The 18,649-nt window shown below is 43.1% G+C and overlaps 1 protein-coding gene across 1 annotated transcript in view; it reads right to left on the reverse strand.

Moving 5' to 3' along the window:
• Positions 1-18,649, reverse strand: part of Fez1 (fasciculation and elongation protein zeta 1) — a 45,242-nt gene that overhangs the window by 22,282 nt on the left and 4,311 nt on the right. The window contains exons 2-3 of the mRNA XM_052189659.1: positions 10,809-11,164; positions 4,596-4,695 (exon numbers count right to left, since the gene is read on the reverse strand). Coding sequence (XP_052045619.1) covers positions 4,596-4,695; positions 10,809-11,119 — 411 coding nt within the window. The 5' untranslated portion in view covers positions 11,120-11,164. The remainder of the gene's footprint in view (positions 1-4,595; positions 4,696-10,808; positions 11,165-18,649) is intronic.

Genomic DNA, 18,649 nt, shown 5'->3' on the forward strand with positions numbered 1-18,649 from the left:
TTGTTTCCAGGAGCTGGATGCAGGCAGTGTAAGGCTTTGGACTGGAAAGAAATGAGGAAAAACCAGATTCACTGAAAAGTATAAGAATACCAGAAGTGGTAAAAGTACCAAGAATTTTATTTGTTTGCTTTTGAGTTTTATTTGATTGGTTGGTTTTATTGCTATTCTAAGATAGAGCCTATCCATCCTGGAACTCGCTCAATATGCTAGCCAGACTGGCCTTGAACTCACAGCTTCCTCTTGTCTTAACCTCCTGACTGTTGGGTTTGCAGTGCTAGAATGATCACCCTGAGAATAAATTTAAATGATCTTTTTTTTTCTTCTTTCAGAAAAATAATTTTGTATTGTGGAGTATAAAATATAAATCAAAATAAAAATGCATGATGCTAGCACAAGAATGGAGGGAATAGATAAACTTTCAAGTTTCAGATTTTATCTGAAGAGGCAAAATATTTTTTTCTAAGTAGACTATGATAACTGAAAATGTACAATGTGATCAATGTACAAAGCTCTATAAAAATACCAAGAGCATGATAGCACAAGCCTGAAATTCCAGAGACCTGAGAATTTAAAGTCTGAAGATAGCTTGGGCAAATTAGTAAGATCCCCCCACTCCCTTCTCACAAAACAAAACAAAACCCCAACACTTCAGCTGGGGGCAGGTGGATCTCTGTGAATTCAAGCCCAGCCTAGTCTATATAGTAATTTCTACGACAGCCAAAGCTACATAGTCTTAAAACAAAACAAAAAAGTGAAGTTATAGATAACATTTCATTACAAGAACAAAATGGAATGCCAAAGAAAAGTGAAAGAAATTTAAAAAGCTGGAGTATGGTGGCATACACCTTACATCCCAGCACTTGAGAGGCTGAGGCAAGCAGATCTCTGTGAGTTCAAGGCCAGCCTGGTCTACAACCAGTAAGTTCCAGGACACCTGGGGCTGTTATACAGAGAAATGTTGTCTCGGGGCTGGGGGACAAGGAAGAAGGGGAAGAAAGAAAACTGGAGGTGGCTGGAGAAATGGTTCAACAATTAAGAGCATTGGCTGCTCTTCCAGAGGACCCAGGTTTGGTCCCCAGTAGCCACATGGTTGTTCACAATCACCTGTAACTTCCATTCTAGGGGCTCAAATACCATCTTCTGGCCTCCTTGGGCACCAAGCATGTTAAGTTGTGCACAGACATACATCTAGGCATCCATATACATAAATAAAATTTAAAAAAAAAAGAAAGAAAGCTGGAGAAGTGTCTCAGTGTTTAAGAACACTAGCTGCTCTTCCAGAGGACCCAGGTTCAACTCCAGGTACCCACATGGCAGCTAACAGACACCTACATTTCCAGTTCCAGGGGATCTGATACTTTCTTTTGGCCTCCACAGGCACCAGGCACTGAAGTAGGACACAGACAAACATGCAAGCAAAACAACCATACAAATAAATGACTTTTTAAAAATTAAAAAAAAAAAAACTAAGGAAATAAGTCAACTAAAAGAAAAAATCAGAACTTTAGAGAAAAACCAAAGAAACCAAAAGTGCTCCCGAAAAAGATTGATAGAAATGATAAACCGGGGCTGGAGAGATGGCTCAGTGGTTAAGAGCACTGACTGCTCTTCCAGAGGTCCTGAGTTCAAATCCCAGCAACCACATAGTGGCTCAAAATCATTCGTAATGAAATCTGACGCCCTCTTGGTGCATCTGAAGACAGCTACAGTGTACTTAGATATAACAATAAATAAGTCTTTTAAAAAATAAAAAGAAATGATAAACCGCAGACAGGAGAGAAAGGGCACAAATTATCACTACCAGGAACAAGAAAGGAAAAACTACAAGATGAAAAATTACAGAGTCTGACTACTCAGCTAGTAAGGACTAGCAAGTAAAGGCATTTATGGTCAAGCGTAACAGCCTGCATTCAAACCCCAGAAATGGCACGGCGGAAGGCGAGAGCTGACTCTCTCAAGCTGTTCTCTGGCTCCACACAGGCACCACACCAGGCACATCCCACTCCAACACACAAAATAAGTACGTAAATTTAAAGTTAAATTTTAAAAGAAGGTTATAGACAAATTCGTGGTTAATCCTTTATTAATAGATCGAATGGGTAAATTCCTCAAAATATGCGACTTATGATTCAGGGGTCTGGGGAGATAGCTCAATGGGTGATACAATTTACTGCAAAAGCATGAGGACCTGAGTTCAAATCCCCAGCATCCATTTAAAAAGCTGGGCATGGTGTGTGCATCTGTAATCTCAGTGATTACAGATGGGAAATGGAGACAGGGTCCAGTCAGCCAGCCAGTCCTTTAAGAGACCTTGGCTCAAAATTAATGTGGAGGGCAACAGAGGAAGATACCTCACATGGGCATCTGGCCTCTACACACACACACACACACACACACACACACACACACACACACCTACAGAAAAAGGTCCAGCCCAAGTAGTTTCATTGCAGTAGTCTATCAAACATTTAAGGAGGAAACAGGAAACAATACCAATCTAACATTCTCGCTTTTGCTTTAGGTAACTACGAGATACTCTACATACACGTGCCTCAAGAGAAATGTACATTCAGGAGTTCAAAGAGGACCTGAGACCCAGGCTCTGGTGTCACTGTTGAGTGGGCTTGCAGCAAATCATAGCCTCACAGTCACTGTCTTGCCTGCCAGTGAAGCCTGGAGGTCCTGAGTATTCTGAATTGTTCGTGATTAAAAAACCTAAAAATGATAAGCTGTCAGTTTTTCAACAAGTCAGCCAAATGCAGATCCCTTCACTGTGCTATTTTGAGCAGTAATCTGCAGATACAGTGCCCAATCAGAGACATCTGCTTCCTGCTCTCTTACTCGGGACCAATTCTTAAGCTCCCCGGAAGATATGATCTACTGCTATATATCAGCTGCCTGAAAAACCATCATGTGCTGATTCCCCAGGGCTGGGCCAGCACATCCTGAATACAAAATTGTCAAATGTTCTTCTCGGGTGAAACTAGAACGTGAGACAGGTAGAAATTCTTTTCACACGAACAAAGCCATGAAATGATTTAACCTTTTGCTCTCAGAATACCTCTTGACCACTGAGTAGCTATTTCACCTGGATATTAGCTCAGTGTTTGCATGTGTCTCCCCCCACCACCACCCTTCAATTTTTGCTGAAACTTCCACCTCCAAGGTGACAAGGGAGGTAACACCTCAGGTGAAGTGATTAGATATTGCAGGTAGAGCACACTCATGAATGGTATTAATTCCTTATAAAATAAGTTTGAGGGACATTATTTGGTCCCTTCCACCATGTGTAGTAGACCTCAAAGAAAGTGCCACCTGTGAACAGATATTACACCCTCCCCAGAGTGAATCTGCCAACAACTTAATCTTAGACTTCCAGTCTTTAGAACTATGGGAAATAACTGCCTATTGCTTATAAGTCATTCAGTCAGAAATACTCTGCTCTTCTGACTAAAACACCACTCGTTGTACATATATAGTAAGCCCATGAGAAGCAGTCTGGATCTTCTGAGAGGCTATACAATTAATTCAAAAGAAGTATAAGGCTATCTTTTTAAAAAAGCTTTCTTTTGTGTGTGTGTGTGTGTGTGTGTATGTACACGTGCATGCATGCATGTATGAGTATGAATCCATATGAGTGAAAGCCATTTGTATGAAGGTACCCACAGAGGTGGAAGAGGTGGAGCTGGAATTACAGGCAAGTGTGACCCATCTGATACGGGTGCTACGAATTGACCTTGGGTCTTCTGCAAGAGCATCAAGTGCTGTTAACCACTGAACCATCTCTACAGCCTCACTGAAATCCTATGTAACCCTCAGCACTAGAAGAAGAAAAGGCAAAAGAAAACAACACAATACCTTCCTAACCACTGTGTAGCCATTTCACCTTAGCCCTTCCTTTAACCGGCAAGCTGTATGGTTCACCAGTGCTTCCGAAAAGCATTGCCTCTGATGGGACTGTGCTTTTAGATGGCAAAACTTGATTCTCAAATAAATGCTTTTGTTTGTATGTCTGACAACACTAGAGTCTCACTCTGAGGCCAGGCTTGCTCAAGCATGTGGCAATCCTCCTCCCTCAGCTCCTGGAGTGCTGCGATTACAGGGGTGTCACCAGTAGGCCTGCTTACCTGACTTTTTTTTTTTTTTTTTAATTATTTGAAGTGAAGCCTGTGATGGTCACTCCTCTCCAACTTACTCTTCAGGTCATAACACACAGATTAGCAGTAGACGACATCTTGCTGGTTGGGAGTGTAGTCACTAGGATTGTGCTTAACATGTGCAAGGTCCTGGTTTCCAGCCTCAGTACCACAAAGAAGGAGCAGGTAAAAGGGGAGAAGCCCAGGGAAGTGGATATCCGTTCTTATGCTTTTGACGCATCACCATTCCAATTACCTCAGACACACTGGGTATCCTTCCAACCTTATGTTTTATCTTCCTCAACAAACCCATGTCAGAGACATAGGCTCTGGTGATGCTTGTTCCCAACAACGACTCTGAACTGTCGCTTTAGAAAGCTATTGAGTTGTTGGATGTTTTTCTTGCTGGTTTCCATATCTTCCCAATCCTGACTAAATAGGGGGGCCCCAGAGAGGTACCTCAGTGTCAGAGCTGTTGCCATTCAGAGCTTCAATGTTTGGGTCCCTCCAATCTTCTGAGAGTGAAGGGATGTAATTGTCTGTCAGAGCATCCCAAACCCTGTAAACAAAGAAAAGCTCTCATTAGCACACATCTGCGACCAGACCCCGCCTGGAGAAAGGAAGAGCTGGGCCAGGCAAGAGAGAGGCTGCTGTGTATGCCAGGCTGAGGTCATCTGCCTTCTAGCAAGTGGGAGCAGCAGCTGAAACACAGAATTAGAGGCATGTCCAGCAGTGAAAGCCATGAGCATGGGGCCTTGCCCAGAGGTTTCAGAGAGAAAGGTCGTTGGTTTTGCCTAGAAATCAATATCCACCCCAACCATACAGTTTATTTCTGAGCCTCAGAAATATCCCTGTTCCTTTCCATAGTCTGAGAGAAAGGTAGAGGAAGGGATTGGGCTGAAACCTTAGCTGAGTCACATTAAGATTGGATGACACATTTCAACTTTGGAGGCCTCTAATCTTCTATCAGGAGTCAGCTCCTTGATATCTAATGTAGGCAAAAAGGATAACACCAATATTGTAACTGCTTACTTCTTTCCCAGAATGCTCTAGGAAACACACAGTGACACAATCCTGCCTTCTCATGTAGAGTTTAAAGGTACAGTATTTCCATTATGAACACTAAGGCAAATGTCCGAAACAGAACAAAGGCCCGACATGCTGACACCTCTGTCCTCCCCAGCAGTACTCAGGAGGCAGAGACAGGTGAGTCTCTATCAGTTTGAGGCCAGTCTGCTCTACAGAGTGAGTTCTGGGAAGGGATGAGTTTAAAGAATTCTGAAGTCATAACATATGAGGAAAATGAGCGAGTTAGTAGGCACCTGAGCACACTTACAATCAAAAACATAACAATAAGATCACTGTCATAAAATCAGGAATGGTATAAGGTATGTGGGGATATAAAAAAAGAGAGAGAGAGATTTTCCCAGAAAATAATATAGATAGCTGGTAATTAAAGTTTTTTTTAAAAAAAAAACTTGTGAAAACAATTTCTTAAGAGGGACGACATCTGCTTGAAATTTTTCCACCATACGAGAAAGCACGTTGAGAGAACAGAGTCACCAAGTATTCATGAGACAGCTACTCAGCAGGATTTCAGAGCCTGTTTCCAGTGTGTGTGTGTGTGTGTGTGTGTGTGTGTGTACTAGAGGACAACTTTGGGTATCTTCTATAGCTCTTCAACACATTTTTTGAGACATTGTCTCTTGTTGAACTAACCATTTTGGCTAGGCTTACAGGCCGCTGATTCCCCATGACCCACCTGTGTCTGCCCCTTCAACACTAAGGTTCCACACGAAACCTCTCAGTGCACCCAGCTTTTTATGTGGGTGCTGGGGAATCCAGATTCAGCTCCTTAAGCCTGTGCAGCAAGCACTTTATGTACTAAGCCATCCCCCCCCACCACCCCAGAGCCTGCTTCTTAAACCGTGGATGATTTCCCAATTACTGTCAGGCACTATTAAAGCTGTATAAATAATCCAGGTCCCACTGGCATTGTGGAGCCAAAAAGAAAGCATGACTTGCTAACTCAAAGAAAATGCTCCAACCACCACACCCACTGGAAAGGTCATGGGCCTGCACTTGAATCACTGTTACATCAGTGCTTTGGGAATGAACACTCCTTCAGCTGTGTCCCTACAGGAAATGCTGGAGAAGTGAGATTCAGCAAAGTCCAAAATAGGCTGTGCCTTTTGTTTCTGACCAGAAGCTGGAATCTTAAGGGACTGCACACCTTCTATTGGCAGAGAGAGACTGCATAAGTCCCGAAAGTGACACTGGAATCATTTAAACTATTTTTTCTGTGAAGTGGGCTAGGCATTTGGAAAAGGATACTGTGTGAGTGGGAACCCCAGTGGAGCGGATTGTACAAAGACTCATATACACGTTGCAAGTCTGAGACTGGCAACTTACCATTAGGGCTACATCAATCTACATCAATCTTGATACACACACACACACACACACACACACATGCACGCGCGCGCACCTATACATCTAGACCGGCAATATGATACTCAGCTCAAAGGGCTAATTTAATTTTAAGTTAGTAATAAATACAATAATCGCCTTCAGTCAGCCACTTTGCAGGTTCAATAATATGAATACATATTTGTAGTTCATACCTTTCCACAACATTTTTGAATCTCTCTAATATGTAAATAAAATAAACAATATCACAATATCTGCCCCTTGTACTTCTAAGAACCTTGAACTTCTAAGAAGGTAACTGATTTTTTTTTTTTGAGACAGGGTTTCTCAGTATAATTCTGACTGTCCTGAAACTTGATTTGTAGACCAGGCTGGCTTCCAACTCACAAAGATCTACCTGCCTTTGCCTACTAAATGCTAGAATTAAAAGTATGTACCACCACCACCCAACTAGAAAACTAGAAAACATTTAATTATCTTCCATTTAAAGTATATCTAGTGATGGTTTATGTATTGAGTAGACTTTGATTCTAACATTATCTTTAGTTGGTAATTTCTATCTGAAGAATGGGAAGCAACCATTGCTCCCAAATGTTTAGACTTCTTAGAGCATAGCAAGGGCTAAGAACAACCCCAAGGAGACAGAGCAGGGTGAGAGCTGCCACTCCTGTTTTTAGTTTGCTTTGGTTTGGTCCTCCACTCCCAGTTTGTAGTGGCTTTAAAAATGTTTCTAAACTCCAGGTCCATCTTTAATAACGAGGGAAAGGAGTGGCCTTGTATATATAAAGAAGAGATTCTGGGCCAGTGGTGATGGTGTAATCCCAGTACTCAGGTGACTGAGGCAGGAGGATCCAGTCCAATCTGTTCTATGTAGTAAGGTCCTGTTTCAATACATAAAAGGGTGAGGGGGTGAGGAGAGGAAGAAGGGAAGCAAACGGGGGGGGGGGAGGGAGAAGGAGGGGAGATGATTGTGAAACATTTTCTGAATTCAAAACCAGATAGATAGATAGATAGATAGATAGATAGATAGATAGATAGAATATATACTTTTGAAATCTGTCTTTCACTTTAAATTATGTTTAAAGACAATGTCTCTTACGAACAAGATTATTATCCTGGAACTGATTATGTAGCCCAGGCTGACCTTGAATTTGCCATCCCCCTGCCTCTTCCTCCAAAGAGCGACCATTAAAGCCTGTGCCAACATGTCTAGGTAGCTCTCCTTTAATGCCAGAGTTTCCATGCCTCGAATCAGAGATACACTGATCAGTCAACTCCCTATTGGCCGAATAGGTCCAAACCACAGAAATGAAAACTTGCAGGCAATTACTGCATTTCCTCTGTGGTTCATGCTTTCTTAAAGAATCTCATTTAGCCATGAATCCCTTTGTTTTATTTGGAGCTTCAACTCTTTACCTCTAATTCCACTCAAAACACTTTCAACTTCTTTATGGATAAAAAAATCCCTCTAAATGTTAAACCCGAGGAGGCTATCACAGTAACACTAGGAGAGACTTACAACCAGGTTAGACTTTGAGTCATCCTTTTCCTTTGCTTAGTTGTAATTCCATCTAGCTGAAAGATCTGGATACTGTCTGCAAAACAAAGTAGGCAGCGTGATTCTGGTTTTTATCTTGGGTTCCACAGAGGCTCCAGATTCACCAAAAGCATAGAAAGTTCAGTGTCCATTTCTCTCTTCCTCTCCTTCTACTCCCCACATCTTCCTCAACCTCTAGCTCAGCAACTCTCCAACCCCAGTCTCTTAGCTGAAGCATCAATGAGGCAGTCAAGGTGGAAAAATGCCTGTGGAGAAGCCCAATAATCCCGTGTGATGGTAATTAACGTTGAGCAGCCTCTGCTAATGCGCCAGGAGGGAAGCTGTTCACCCGCTTTCACCCCGCATAGGCAGAGGAGGAGTTCTGATGCAAGGAGAGGAGGAGTTGGAAGCAATACAATAGAAACTGGACTCATTTTTAAAACACCATCTTCAGAACCCTGTCTGGTTGAGGAAAGAAATCAGGCTCTCTGTAAGCCCTTAGCCCTGCTTCGTCAAGATGGAGCTCTAGAGGTTTCAAACATGACCATCCAGGCAATCCACTAGAGTTAAGTGACTTGACCAAGGTCACACAAAGAGTATCCAAATTAGAATCCGTAGCCTCTGGGTTTCTAGTTCGTTTCTTGGTGCTTTAAAAAGAAAAGAACACGCCCTATCTAATAAAGCCCAACAGCCTTCCTCCTTCTTACTTACAGATGTTCAACAAACTAAAACTGGCCCAGAATTTTGAAAGAACCAGTTGGATACAAAATAGTATTGAAACACACAACCCACCATTTTAGCTCTGGTCACTGGAGTGAAAAGCATGATTATGAACCCAGGCTAGCATTCATTAAAGGGAGAAGAGCAGCCTAGAAAGACCGTGCACGGACCTACAAGGTTACTTATTATTACTCAAGCAGCACACGCAGTAGTGTCTATTTCGTTTAAAAACACGATCAGATCACTAACGACACACTAAGCCCTATGTGACTGGGGAGGGGTGTATAACAGTGAACAAGACAGACCATGCACAGCTCCTGTGTTTTCAGAGGGTCAGCCTATCTACTTCCAAATCATCAAGCATGCCTTTCCCTATCAGGATCTTCTAGAATGTATTTCTTAGCCTATTATTGTGCATGGCTCTCTCTATTCTTTTCAAGTTCAGAGAAGGGGGGACCTGGGAAGTACATCAGAGCTGGCACAGCTGTCCAGCATGTGCAAAGCCCTAGCTTAGACACTTGCACAGGTGGAAGGAATAGAGCACAGCTGTACTAATAAACATATTTGGTGTGATTTCTAAAGAAGAATGGATGCATATTTTATCTGCACAGGAATTCACGCATTAAACACTTTTCTTTTTTGAGACTAGCTTGCATGTATTCCAGTTGGCCTTATATATAGGGCATATATAGCTGAGGATGACCCTGAACGTCTGACCCTCCTGCATCCACCTCCTGAGCGCTGGGATTACAGCCATGGACCACAATACCTTGTTCACTTGGCTCTGGGGATGGAATCTAGGGCTTCATGTGGGCCAGGCAAGAACTCTACCAACAAAGCCAAGTTCCCTGCCTTAAAACACTCTGCTTTCTGTAACAACTGCTTCCTGTCCTAGCCACCCTCTCCTCAGGTAATGTTTTCCTTCAACCCTTTTCCTTTGCAGCTGTTAATGCCCTGGAAGGCAGCTAATAAGCCACACGGGAAATACACTCAAGCACTCAAAACACACAGCACCTAGTTCCAACTTCCTTTTGTCCAGGTCTCTCAGTTCACTCGTGAACTTCCAGATCTGGGAGTTATAAACAATTCTGAGATTTGTAATTCTGTAACTTAGGTGTTTATTGAGGCAAACTGTCCAGTTTATGATCGGCCCATCACAGTTAATTAATTTTATTCCGGTCCTTGTTTTTAATATCTGGGAAGGTTACCACAGAGAAGAAAGAGACTGCAGGATGGTTCAGTGGGTAAAAGCACCTCCCACCAACCCTGGTGACTGGAGTGCAATCCCTGGGACCCACATGGTAGAAGGAAACAGTTGTCCTCCAATCTCCACACATGCATGGTGATGTGTGTGTGTGTGTGTGTGTGTACACATATATACATATGAACATAAAAAAGTGTAAAGAGAAAAAGAGGGACTGGAGAGATGGCTCAGCTGTCAAAAGAACTAGCTGATCTTCAGAAGAGCCTGGTTCAATTCCCAGCACTCACCTGACAGTCCACAACCATCAATAAGTCCAGTTCCAAGAGACCCCACATTCTATTCTGACCACTCTGGGCACAAAGCACATGAGTGATACAGATATTTAGATGCAGACAAAACACCCACACACAAAAATAAATAAATAAATAAATAAATAAATAATCTTTAAAAAACTAAAAAAGAGAGAGGTAGAGAGAGGGAGGGAGGGAGGGAGAAAAGAAGGGGAAGCTAGGTCTCCACATTTTCTTGTGCTTAAAATTCTATTTTGTGTTTAGGAAAACCTACATCCTTTATCCCTCTAAAGTTCCAATCCAAGAAAGCTGTCTTTAGCTGACTACAGAGGGACATCTAGAGAATCATGTCCGTTGTCACCTCTGCCTCACCAGTAACACAAGGACATTAGTCCAGTCCACATAAACTCCTAGACGGAAACTAGCTCTAGGCCAAGAAGGCCGACTACAGATTCAGCCTGGCGCAGGAGAGGGTAGCTAAGGCTTCTTACTCCTCATCCCGAAGAGTCTCCTCCTCCTCCTGGATCTGCAGCTGGTTCTTCACTGGCGCCAGGCTCTCCGTCTTGGTGTTGTAGTTCCGAAAGCAGACGTTAAGCTTCTCATCAAACTCATTCACGAGGTCCTCCATGGACTTGAAGCTGATTATTTCAGAAGAAAAATTCTCAAGCTCGGAGAGGGAAGGGTCCTCCAGGTGGTGAGGAGATGTGCCATACAGACACTGTGGCTTTTCCTCTGGGTCCTCAGTGCAACTGGGCTTGATGTCTTCAAACTCCTCATCCAGACTCACCAGTGGGGCCTCCATCCCGGCACCGCAGTACAATGACGGCAACTGTCAAGATCTGTTTCCCTGGAAGAAATACACAGGGCAGTGTGAGTGTGGACTGGGCTTTTGTGCCAGTTCTGCGGAGGAACCAGATCACATCTTCCATTACTCTATGTCCCTTGGAAAACAAAACCTCGATTTTAAAAAATGCTTAGGAAAGCAGAAGGGGAATTGTTTGATAAGAGGAAAGGGACCCGTGGGAGAGTGACTAGGGACATGGAAAGGTAAAGGAGAGCCAATGTGACCAAAGCATGTGATAGAAATTGGGAAAAGATCATAAGGAAGCACAGTTATCATTTTGTATAATTAATATATGCTAATGGAATGTGTCTAGCAAATCCAGAGACATATCCCGGGCTGGGGAGATGACACAAGATCATAAAGCATAAGCATGAAGACCAGAGCTCGGAGCCTCAGCACCCACATAAAGTTGGGGTATAGCAGTGTATGTCTAACCCCTGTGCTTTAGAGTGATGATAGGCAGATGACTCACAGGATAGACAGTCTAGCTGAGATAGCAAACTTCAGGTTCCGGAAGAGATCCTGCTTCACAAAGTAAGATGGATTCCCTTGTCAGCCATGTGGCCTTGACAGTGTACGTCTGACCTATACTATTGCTTTGCTTTGGACAGTGTGTCCTCATCTCTTTAGAGTGGGGAACGAAACAGTAAAGTGGAGAAGCAACTGAGGAAGCCCTGTGGCCATCAACCTCGGTCCTCCACATGCACCCACACTGGTAAGCACACTTACGTACACACACGCTCACAAGGATATGCCACACACACACATCACCACCACCACCAGCAGCAGCAGCAGCAGCAGCAGCAGCATCACTACTGCCTCCAGCAGCAACAACAGCAGATTATTCTTTACTAAAGTAGCTATGGCTTCTGAAGGTGCTTCCTACAATGCACTTAAGTAGTTCAGATATCATCTTGTATTTTCATAAGATGAGCAACGGAACAGAGTGAACTCTGGAGCTGCCAAAACAGCACAGTGAAGAAGTAGAAAGCTCCCAAGCCAGGATACCCGGGCTTGCATTCTTCTATCCCTATCAGCTATGGCTGTAAGCAAATTACTTACCATCTCCTTTTTCAAGCCATTAAAAGTAACAGGATCTACCTCAGAGGGTTGTTATAAGACTAAAGGAGTAAACACAGCTCAAAATCGTGCCTGGGGGATGATTAATGCCAGTGTTAGTCAACATTCTCTCTTGTTATTAGTCACAGGTCCACACTCTTAACCATGTGCTCCAAAAGTCTAGGGTGGTGGTGAGTGTTGTCATTGTCATTGTGGTTGTCATTGTTGCTGTCTCTCCTCCTCTTCCTCCTCCTCTTCCTCCCCTTGTCCTCTTTCTTCTCCTCTTCCTCTTCCTCATGCCCTCCTCATTATCATCATCCCCTCCTCTTCCTCCTCTTCTTCTTCCTCCCCTCCTCCGGTGTCCTCCCCTCCTCCTCCTTTCTTCTCTTCCTCCCATCCTCCTCCTCCCCTCTTCCTTCTCTTCTTTCTTGCCCCTTCCTCCTCTTCCCCTCCTTTTTCCTCCTTCATTCCTCATTTGTCTTCCTCCCTTTCTTTTCCTCCCCTCCTTTTCCTCCTCCTCTTCCTCCTCCTCCCCCTCCCTCTCCTCCCACCCCTTTTCTCTACTGGGATTACAGCTTGTACTATTATTACCAGACATAGTTTAGACATGTTTTCTTTTCACAACTCCTTGTATCAACACCCAACTTGACCTAAACTTATCTGGTAATGAAACCTAACATGAATAGAAAGCCGCTTGTGGTCTCAATTTATCCCATCAAGTGATTTTCTGAAGAAATATTAATTTTCTTAATCATAAATGGAAAGGAAAGTGTAACTTAGTGGCAGAATGCAAGTTTCAAATACACGAGGCCCTAGGTCCCATCCTTTAACAGCAAAAAGAAAAAGAAAAATGAAAGAAAGAAGGCTCTTTACCTCAGAGCGCAGAGGATCACACGCAGAATATGTGGTTATTTCCATCGAAAATTGGAATTAATCTAAATTCCGAAACAGGCCTGGCCCCATAGGTTAAGGAAAGGGATCTTAGATCTAGATATTATTCCCCTCATTAATAAATCCTAGAAATGCACAAAACACCGACACTTTGCAGCCCAACACAGTGGTGCTCGCACCTGAAGTAGTCACAGATGCTTAAGACAAAGGATATCTTGAAACCAGGAACTTGGGGCTAGCCTGTGATCTATTGTCTAATAATAACTAAAGGCCTGGGGATATAGATCAATGGGAAAGCACTTACCTAATATGTGAAGATCCCTGTGTATGATCCCTAGCACCATTCCACCCACTTTAAAGAAGAATCCACACAAAATATAGCTAAGCTTTTGGTTACGAATGGCGGATCACACATATAATCCTAGCATTTGGGAATCTGAGGTGGGAAGCCTGTCTTATGTTCCAGGCCAATCTGAGTTACAGACAGTTCCAGACCAATCTGGAAAACAAGAGTGAGAGATACCCTGTTTCAAGGGGCAAGGAAATGGGGGAGAGGATGGGACTAAATCCAGGTACTCCAAAGGCCAATACATATCCATCTTGGATACTGGATGCTGGCTTAGGTATCCTTCTAACCCTAACCCTAACCCTAACCCTAACCCTAACCCTAACCCTAACCCTAACCCTAACCCTAATTGTAACCCTAACCCTAACCCTAATCCTAACTGTAACCCTAACCATAACCGTAACCCTAACCCTAACACTAACCCTAACCCTAAACCTAACCCTAACCCTAACTGTAACCCTAACCGTAACCCTAACCCTAACACTAACCCTAACCCTAACCCTAACACTAACACTAACCCTAACTGTAACCCTAACCCTAACACTAACCCTGACACTAACACTAACCCTAACACTAACACTAACACTAACACTAACACTAACACTAACCCTAACACTAACACTGTTATTTTAACAGCTCTGTGACCCCTACCTGCTCACGCAGCCTTTTTCATAATTGCCTTCAACTATGATTTCTGCTTTTAGCTCCCACATCCAGGGCCCTTACTAATTTTGATGTAAATTTCTTGAAGGCACAGATGTCCTCTGGATATCCTCCCTCTCCCTAGCACACTGACTGCCCTGTGGCCAGGCAACCAATCAATGAATGTGTGCTCACTGAGAAATGATCTTCTGCCCCGTCTACAGTTCCCGACAGCATGGCAGTCTGTCACCTTCTACACTTGCCCATCTTCCTTCCTGGGAACTAGAAAGGTAGCCCGACTTTTCTGCTCTGTATGATTCCTGATCAGTTAGATGGTAAACTGGAGCCATATCCAACAGATACCAAAAGCCATGGGGTTTGTCTAGTGAACCCTCACGCCCCACTTCTACCTACAGAACTAAACTCTAAACGAGGCAGAGGGCATGCTGGGTGAGAGCTGGCCCTTACTGGGATTTTGCTGAAATGAAGCCAGTTACCATAACAACGAAATACACTCTGAGCATTTAAAATTTACACAAAGACTAACATAGGATAATTATACGAAGGCTCTACCAGCCAGGGATGGTGTAACATTCCCAAAACTCAGAAGGCACAAATGAATAGCCCCTGACTGTTTTATGCAGTGAGTTCCAGGCTAGCCAGGACCACATAGTAAGACTACATCTCAAAAACCAAAAACAAAAAGCAGGAAGAAAAAGAAGAAAAGAACAATAACAACAAATGCTGGGAAAAAATAATCCCAAAACATATTTTGTTGGAGGTGTGATTAGGTGGGAGAAGCCCTGGTTTCCACCCTTTCCTGGCTAGTTTATTGTCCATGAGAGTCATTTGGGCAAGGGGGGGAGCAAAATTGAGAAAATTCTTCCATAAAATTTGCTTCTAGACAAGCTTACAGTTTGCTTTCTTAATTGATGTGGGATGGTCCAGCCCACTGTGGAGCATGACACCCATCCCCTTGGGCACATGGAGGTCATATAAGCACACAGGCGGATCAGTGTGACTAGCAGACAGGCCAGGAAGCAATGCTCCTATGTGGCCTCAGCCGCAGGGCCTGCTTCCAGGCTCCTGCCTGCCTGAGTGTCTGCCCTAAGCTCCTCGATGGCAGCTTGTGAAGCAGAAGTACAAACAAAACCACTTTCCTCCCCAAGCTGCTCTTAGTCACGGAGTCTCATCACAGCAACAGGAACCCTTACTAAGACCATTTTCAACACAGAAAGAGGAGATGCTGCCAAGACTCAAAAGTGCAGTTGCTGGCTGAGTGGCATGTATCCCAGGTCTGGTTTCCTTATGAATTACTATAAAAATACTGGCATGGAGCAAAATGAGCTTTAGAAGCTCATTTTAATAGCTTTATAACCTGAATTATAGAAACATATTTACTTAATCCAATATATCCAAAGTATGACCGCATTAATACATAATTCATATTAAAAATTCTGAACCATTTTTTTATACTAAGTCATTTTATAGTTACAGTCTTTCTTTTGACTAACCTCCTTGCATGTGTTCAACAGCTATGCATGCCTACTGGGCACCAAGAGATCTCATAATACACACACACACATACACACACACACACACATACAAACACATACACACTTTTTTTAAAAAAAAATGGAAAGAAAAAGAAAGTTCCAGGCTGCCTGGGCTACACAACTACACAGCTTCAGTGTTATCCTAGCAACTTAGTGAGATGCTGTATTAAAAAAAAAAAAAACAAAAAAAACAAAAAAACATATCATTCTTTTTTTGTTTTGTTTTGTTTTGGTTTTGGTTTTGGTTTTTTCAAGACATGGTTTCTCTGTATAGCCCTGGCTGTCCTGGAGCTCACTCTGTAGACCAGGCTGACCTCAAACTCAGAAATCCTCCTGCCTCTGCCTCCCAGAGTGCTGGAATTACAGGCGTGCGCCGCTGCTGCTGCCACCGCCACCACCACCACCACCACCACCACCTAGATTTTTTTTTACACCCCCCCAGGGTTTCTCTGTGTAGCCCTGGCTGTCCTGGAACTCACTCTGCAGAGCAGGCTGGCCTCAAACTTAGAAATCCGCCTGCCTCTGCCTCCCAAGTGCTGGGATTAAAGGCATGTGCCACCACCTCCCAGCCTTATAAAGTGAATTTCTTTTTTTTTTTAAAAGGCTTTATTTACTTATTATATGTAAGTACACTGTAGTTCAGACACTCCAGAAGAGAGAGTCAGATCTCATTACGGATGGTTGTGAGCCACCATGTGGTTGCTGGGATTTGAACTCAGGACCTTTGGAAGAGCAGTCAGTGCTCTTAACCACTGAGTCATCTCTCCAGCCCCCATATAATTCTTTAAATGTGAGTATACAGCCTGGAGAAGCCATAACAACCAGGAAAGCAAAACTGTATTGTGGGGCAATGGGAAGGAGTGCTTAAGGGGAATAGCAGGATCCAAGTGACACAAAGGGGAAAGAGAACATCCTTTTGAGTTGTTGGTAAAAAGAATCCAGTCGACTCCCCAAGCGGTATAGGCTATCACTGTTGCCCTTGTATCACTCTTGCCCTTGGTTGCCCATCAGAGATTAAAGGCAAGTTCCTAATTGCTGAAAGCACTGTGTATTAAGAAAAAGGACTTGGGGTTTATAAGCTGGATCTGACCTGAAAGTCCCCTCCCTAAGAACTATCTTTCACAGTCCCAAAAGGTGCCATGCTAGTTGCCAAGAGAGAGAAGCAACCAATATTCCTGCCTATGAGCTGCAACATTGACCATCATGGCAAGAGGTCCATAAGGGTGCAACAGCGGTGTTCATATCTTATTGGTAACCAAGGGTTGTCTAATTAGACTTAGGGCCTGCTCAATAGGAGGGAAATCATTCCCGGCACTGAAAACCAATCAACTAGATAATGAGGCTGTGGATCTTGGAGGAAAATCTACTACTGCCACTTTACTAAACCAGAAGGAGGATCAAGGTCATTCTCAACTATATATCACATTTTAGGTCAGCCTGGGTTATATGAGACCCTGTCAGAAGAGAGAAAGGAGGAAAGGAAAAGAGAGAGAGAGAGAGAGAGAGAGAGAGAGAGAGAGAGAGAGAGAGAGAGAAGGAGAGAGGAGAGAGGGAGGGAAGAAGGGAGGGGGAGGAAGGGAGAGAGAGGGAGAGAGAGAGAAAGAAAAGAAAGAAAAGAAAGAAAGAGAAAGAAAGAAAAGAAAGAAAGAAAGAAAGAAAGAAAGAAAAAGAAAGGAAGGAAGGAAGGAAGGAAGGAAGGAAGGAAGGAAGGAAGAAAGAAAAGGAGTGGAGGGACGGGGAGTGAGAGGAGGGAGGAGAAGAAGAGACAAGAAAAAAATAATAAGAGGAGGAGGAGGAGAAGGGGAAGAAGAAGAAGAAGAAGAAGAAGAAGAAGAAGAAGAAGAAGAAGAAGAAGAAGAAGAAGAAGAAGAGAAGAGAAGAAGAAGAAGAAGAAGAAGAAGAAGAAGAAGAAGAAGAAGAAGAAGAAGAAGAAGAAGAAGAAGAAGAAGAAGAAGAAGAAGAAGTTGTTCAGCACAGAGAAAAACACCATTTGAAGGACAAAGTGGAGGGGGAAAAGTGAGAAGGTGTAGAAATCCCAATGATGGGTTAGAAAGAGAAAGAAGTCACTGGAAATTCTGAGTTAGGTGATTAAGATCTAGAGTGATGGAAGCTCAGCCTAGAGAAACCATAAATGTGAGCCAAGAGCGACTCAAGGTATCAAGAAAGGGACAGAAAATTCAAAGGACAAAGACACTGTGTACACAACAAACTAAGAACCAGAAGTCACTGGGGCAGTGAAGATATTTAGTAAAGACATTTCAAAGGGGAAAAAATAGGGCTGGAGAGATAGCTCAGTGGTTGAGAGTGCTGACTGCTCTTCCGAAGGTTGTGAGTTCAAATCCTAGCAACCACATGATGGCTCACAACCATCCCTAATGAGATCTGATGCCCTCTTCTGGGGTGTCTGAAGACAGCTACAGTGTACTTACATATAATAAATAAATCTTTAAAAGGAAAAAATAGTTTAATAAAAATTTCATCATGGGGGATAAAATATGGAATGTAAAAAAATAAATGAGTAAATTAAAATTTTTTCATCATCAATTTAAAAATTATGTAAACAGCATGTATCAGAGTTGTCCAGGTTAATAAAGGAGGGTACCAGGCATCTCTGAGAAACAGCAATTAAAAAAGTTGAGACTAGAGGTACTAGAGAGATGGTTTGGTGCTTAAGAGTCCCTGATTTAATTACCAGCTCCCACAGGGATGCTCACAACAATCTGTTAACTTCAGCCCCAGAGGATCCAACACTCTCTTCTGCGGTCTTGGACACTGCGGAAAACATCCACACATAAAATGAAAAATGGGAAGAAAATGTTTGGAAGTATTTGGGACAAGGTGATACAAAATAATGCCCTAAAATTTTAGACCAGAGAGACAGACAGACAGAGGGCGGCGGCAGTGAAGAACAGGCACACACCCAAAAGGTAGAAAAGACCTGTGTCGATTAAGATTTTAGTCTGTGATATCTGAGAACCCAGACCTTATCAACCT

This window comes from Apodemus sylvaticus, chromosome 7 (genome assembly GCF_947179515.1).
Source record: "Apodemus sylvaticus chromosome 7, mApoSyl1.1, whole genome shotgun sequence".
Taxonomy (NCBI): domain Eukaryota; kingdom Metazoa; phylum Chordata; class Mammalia; order Rodentia; family Muridae; genus Apodemus; species Apodemus sylvaticus.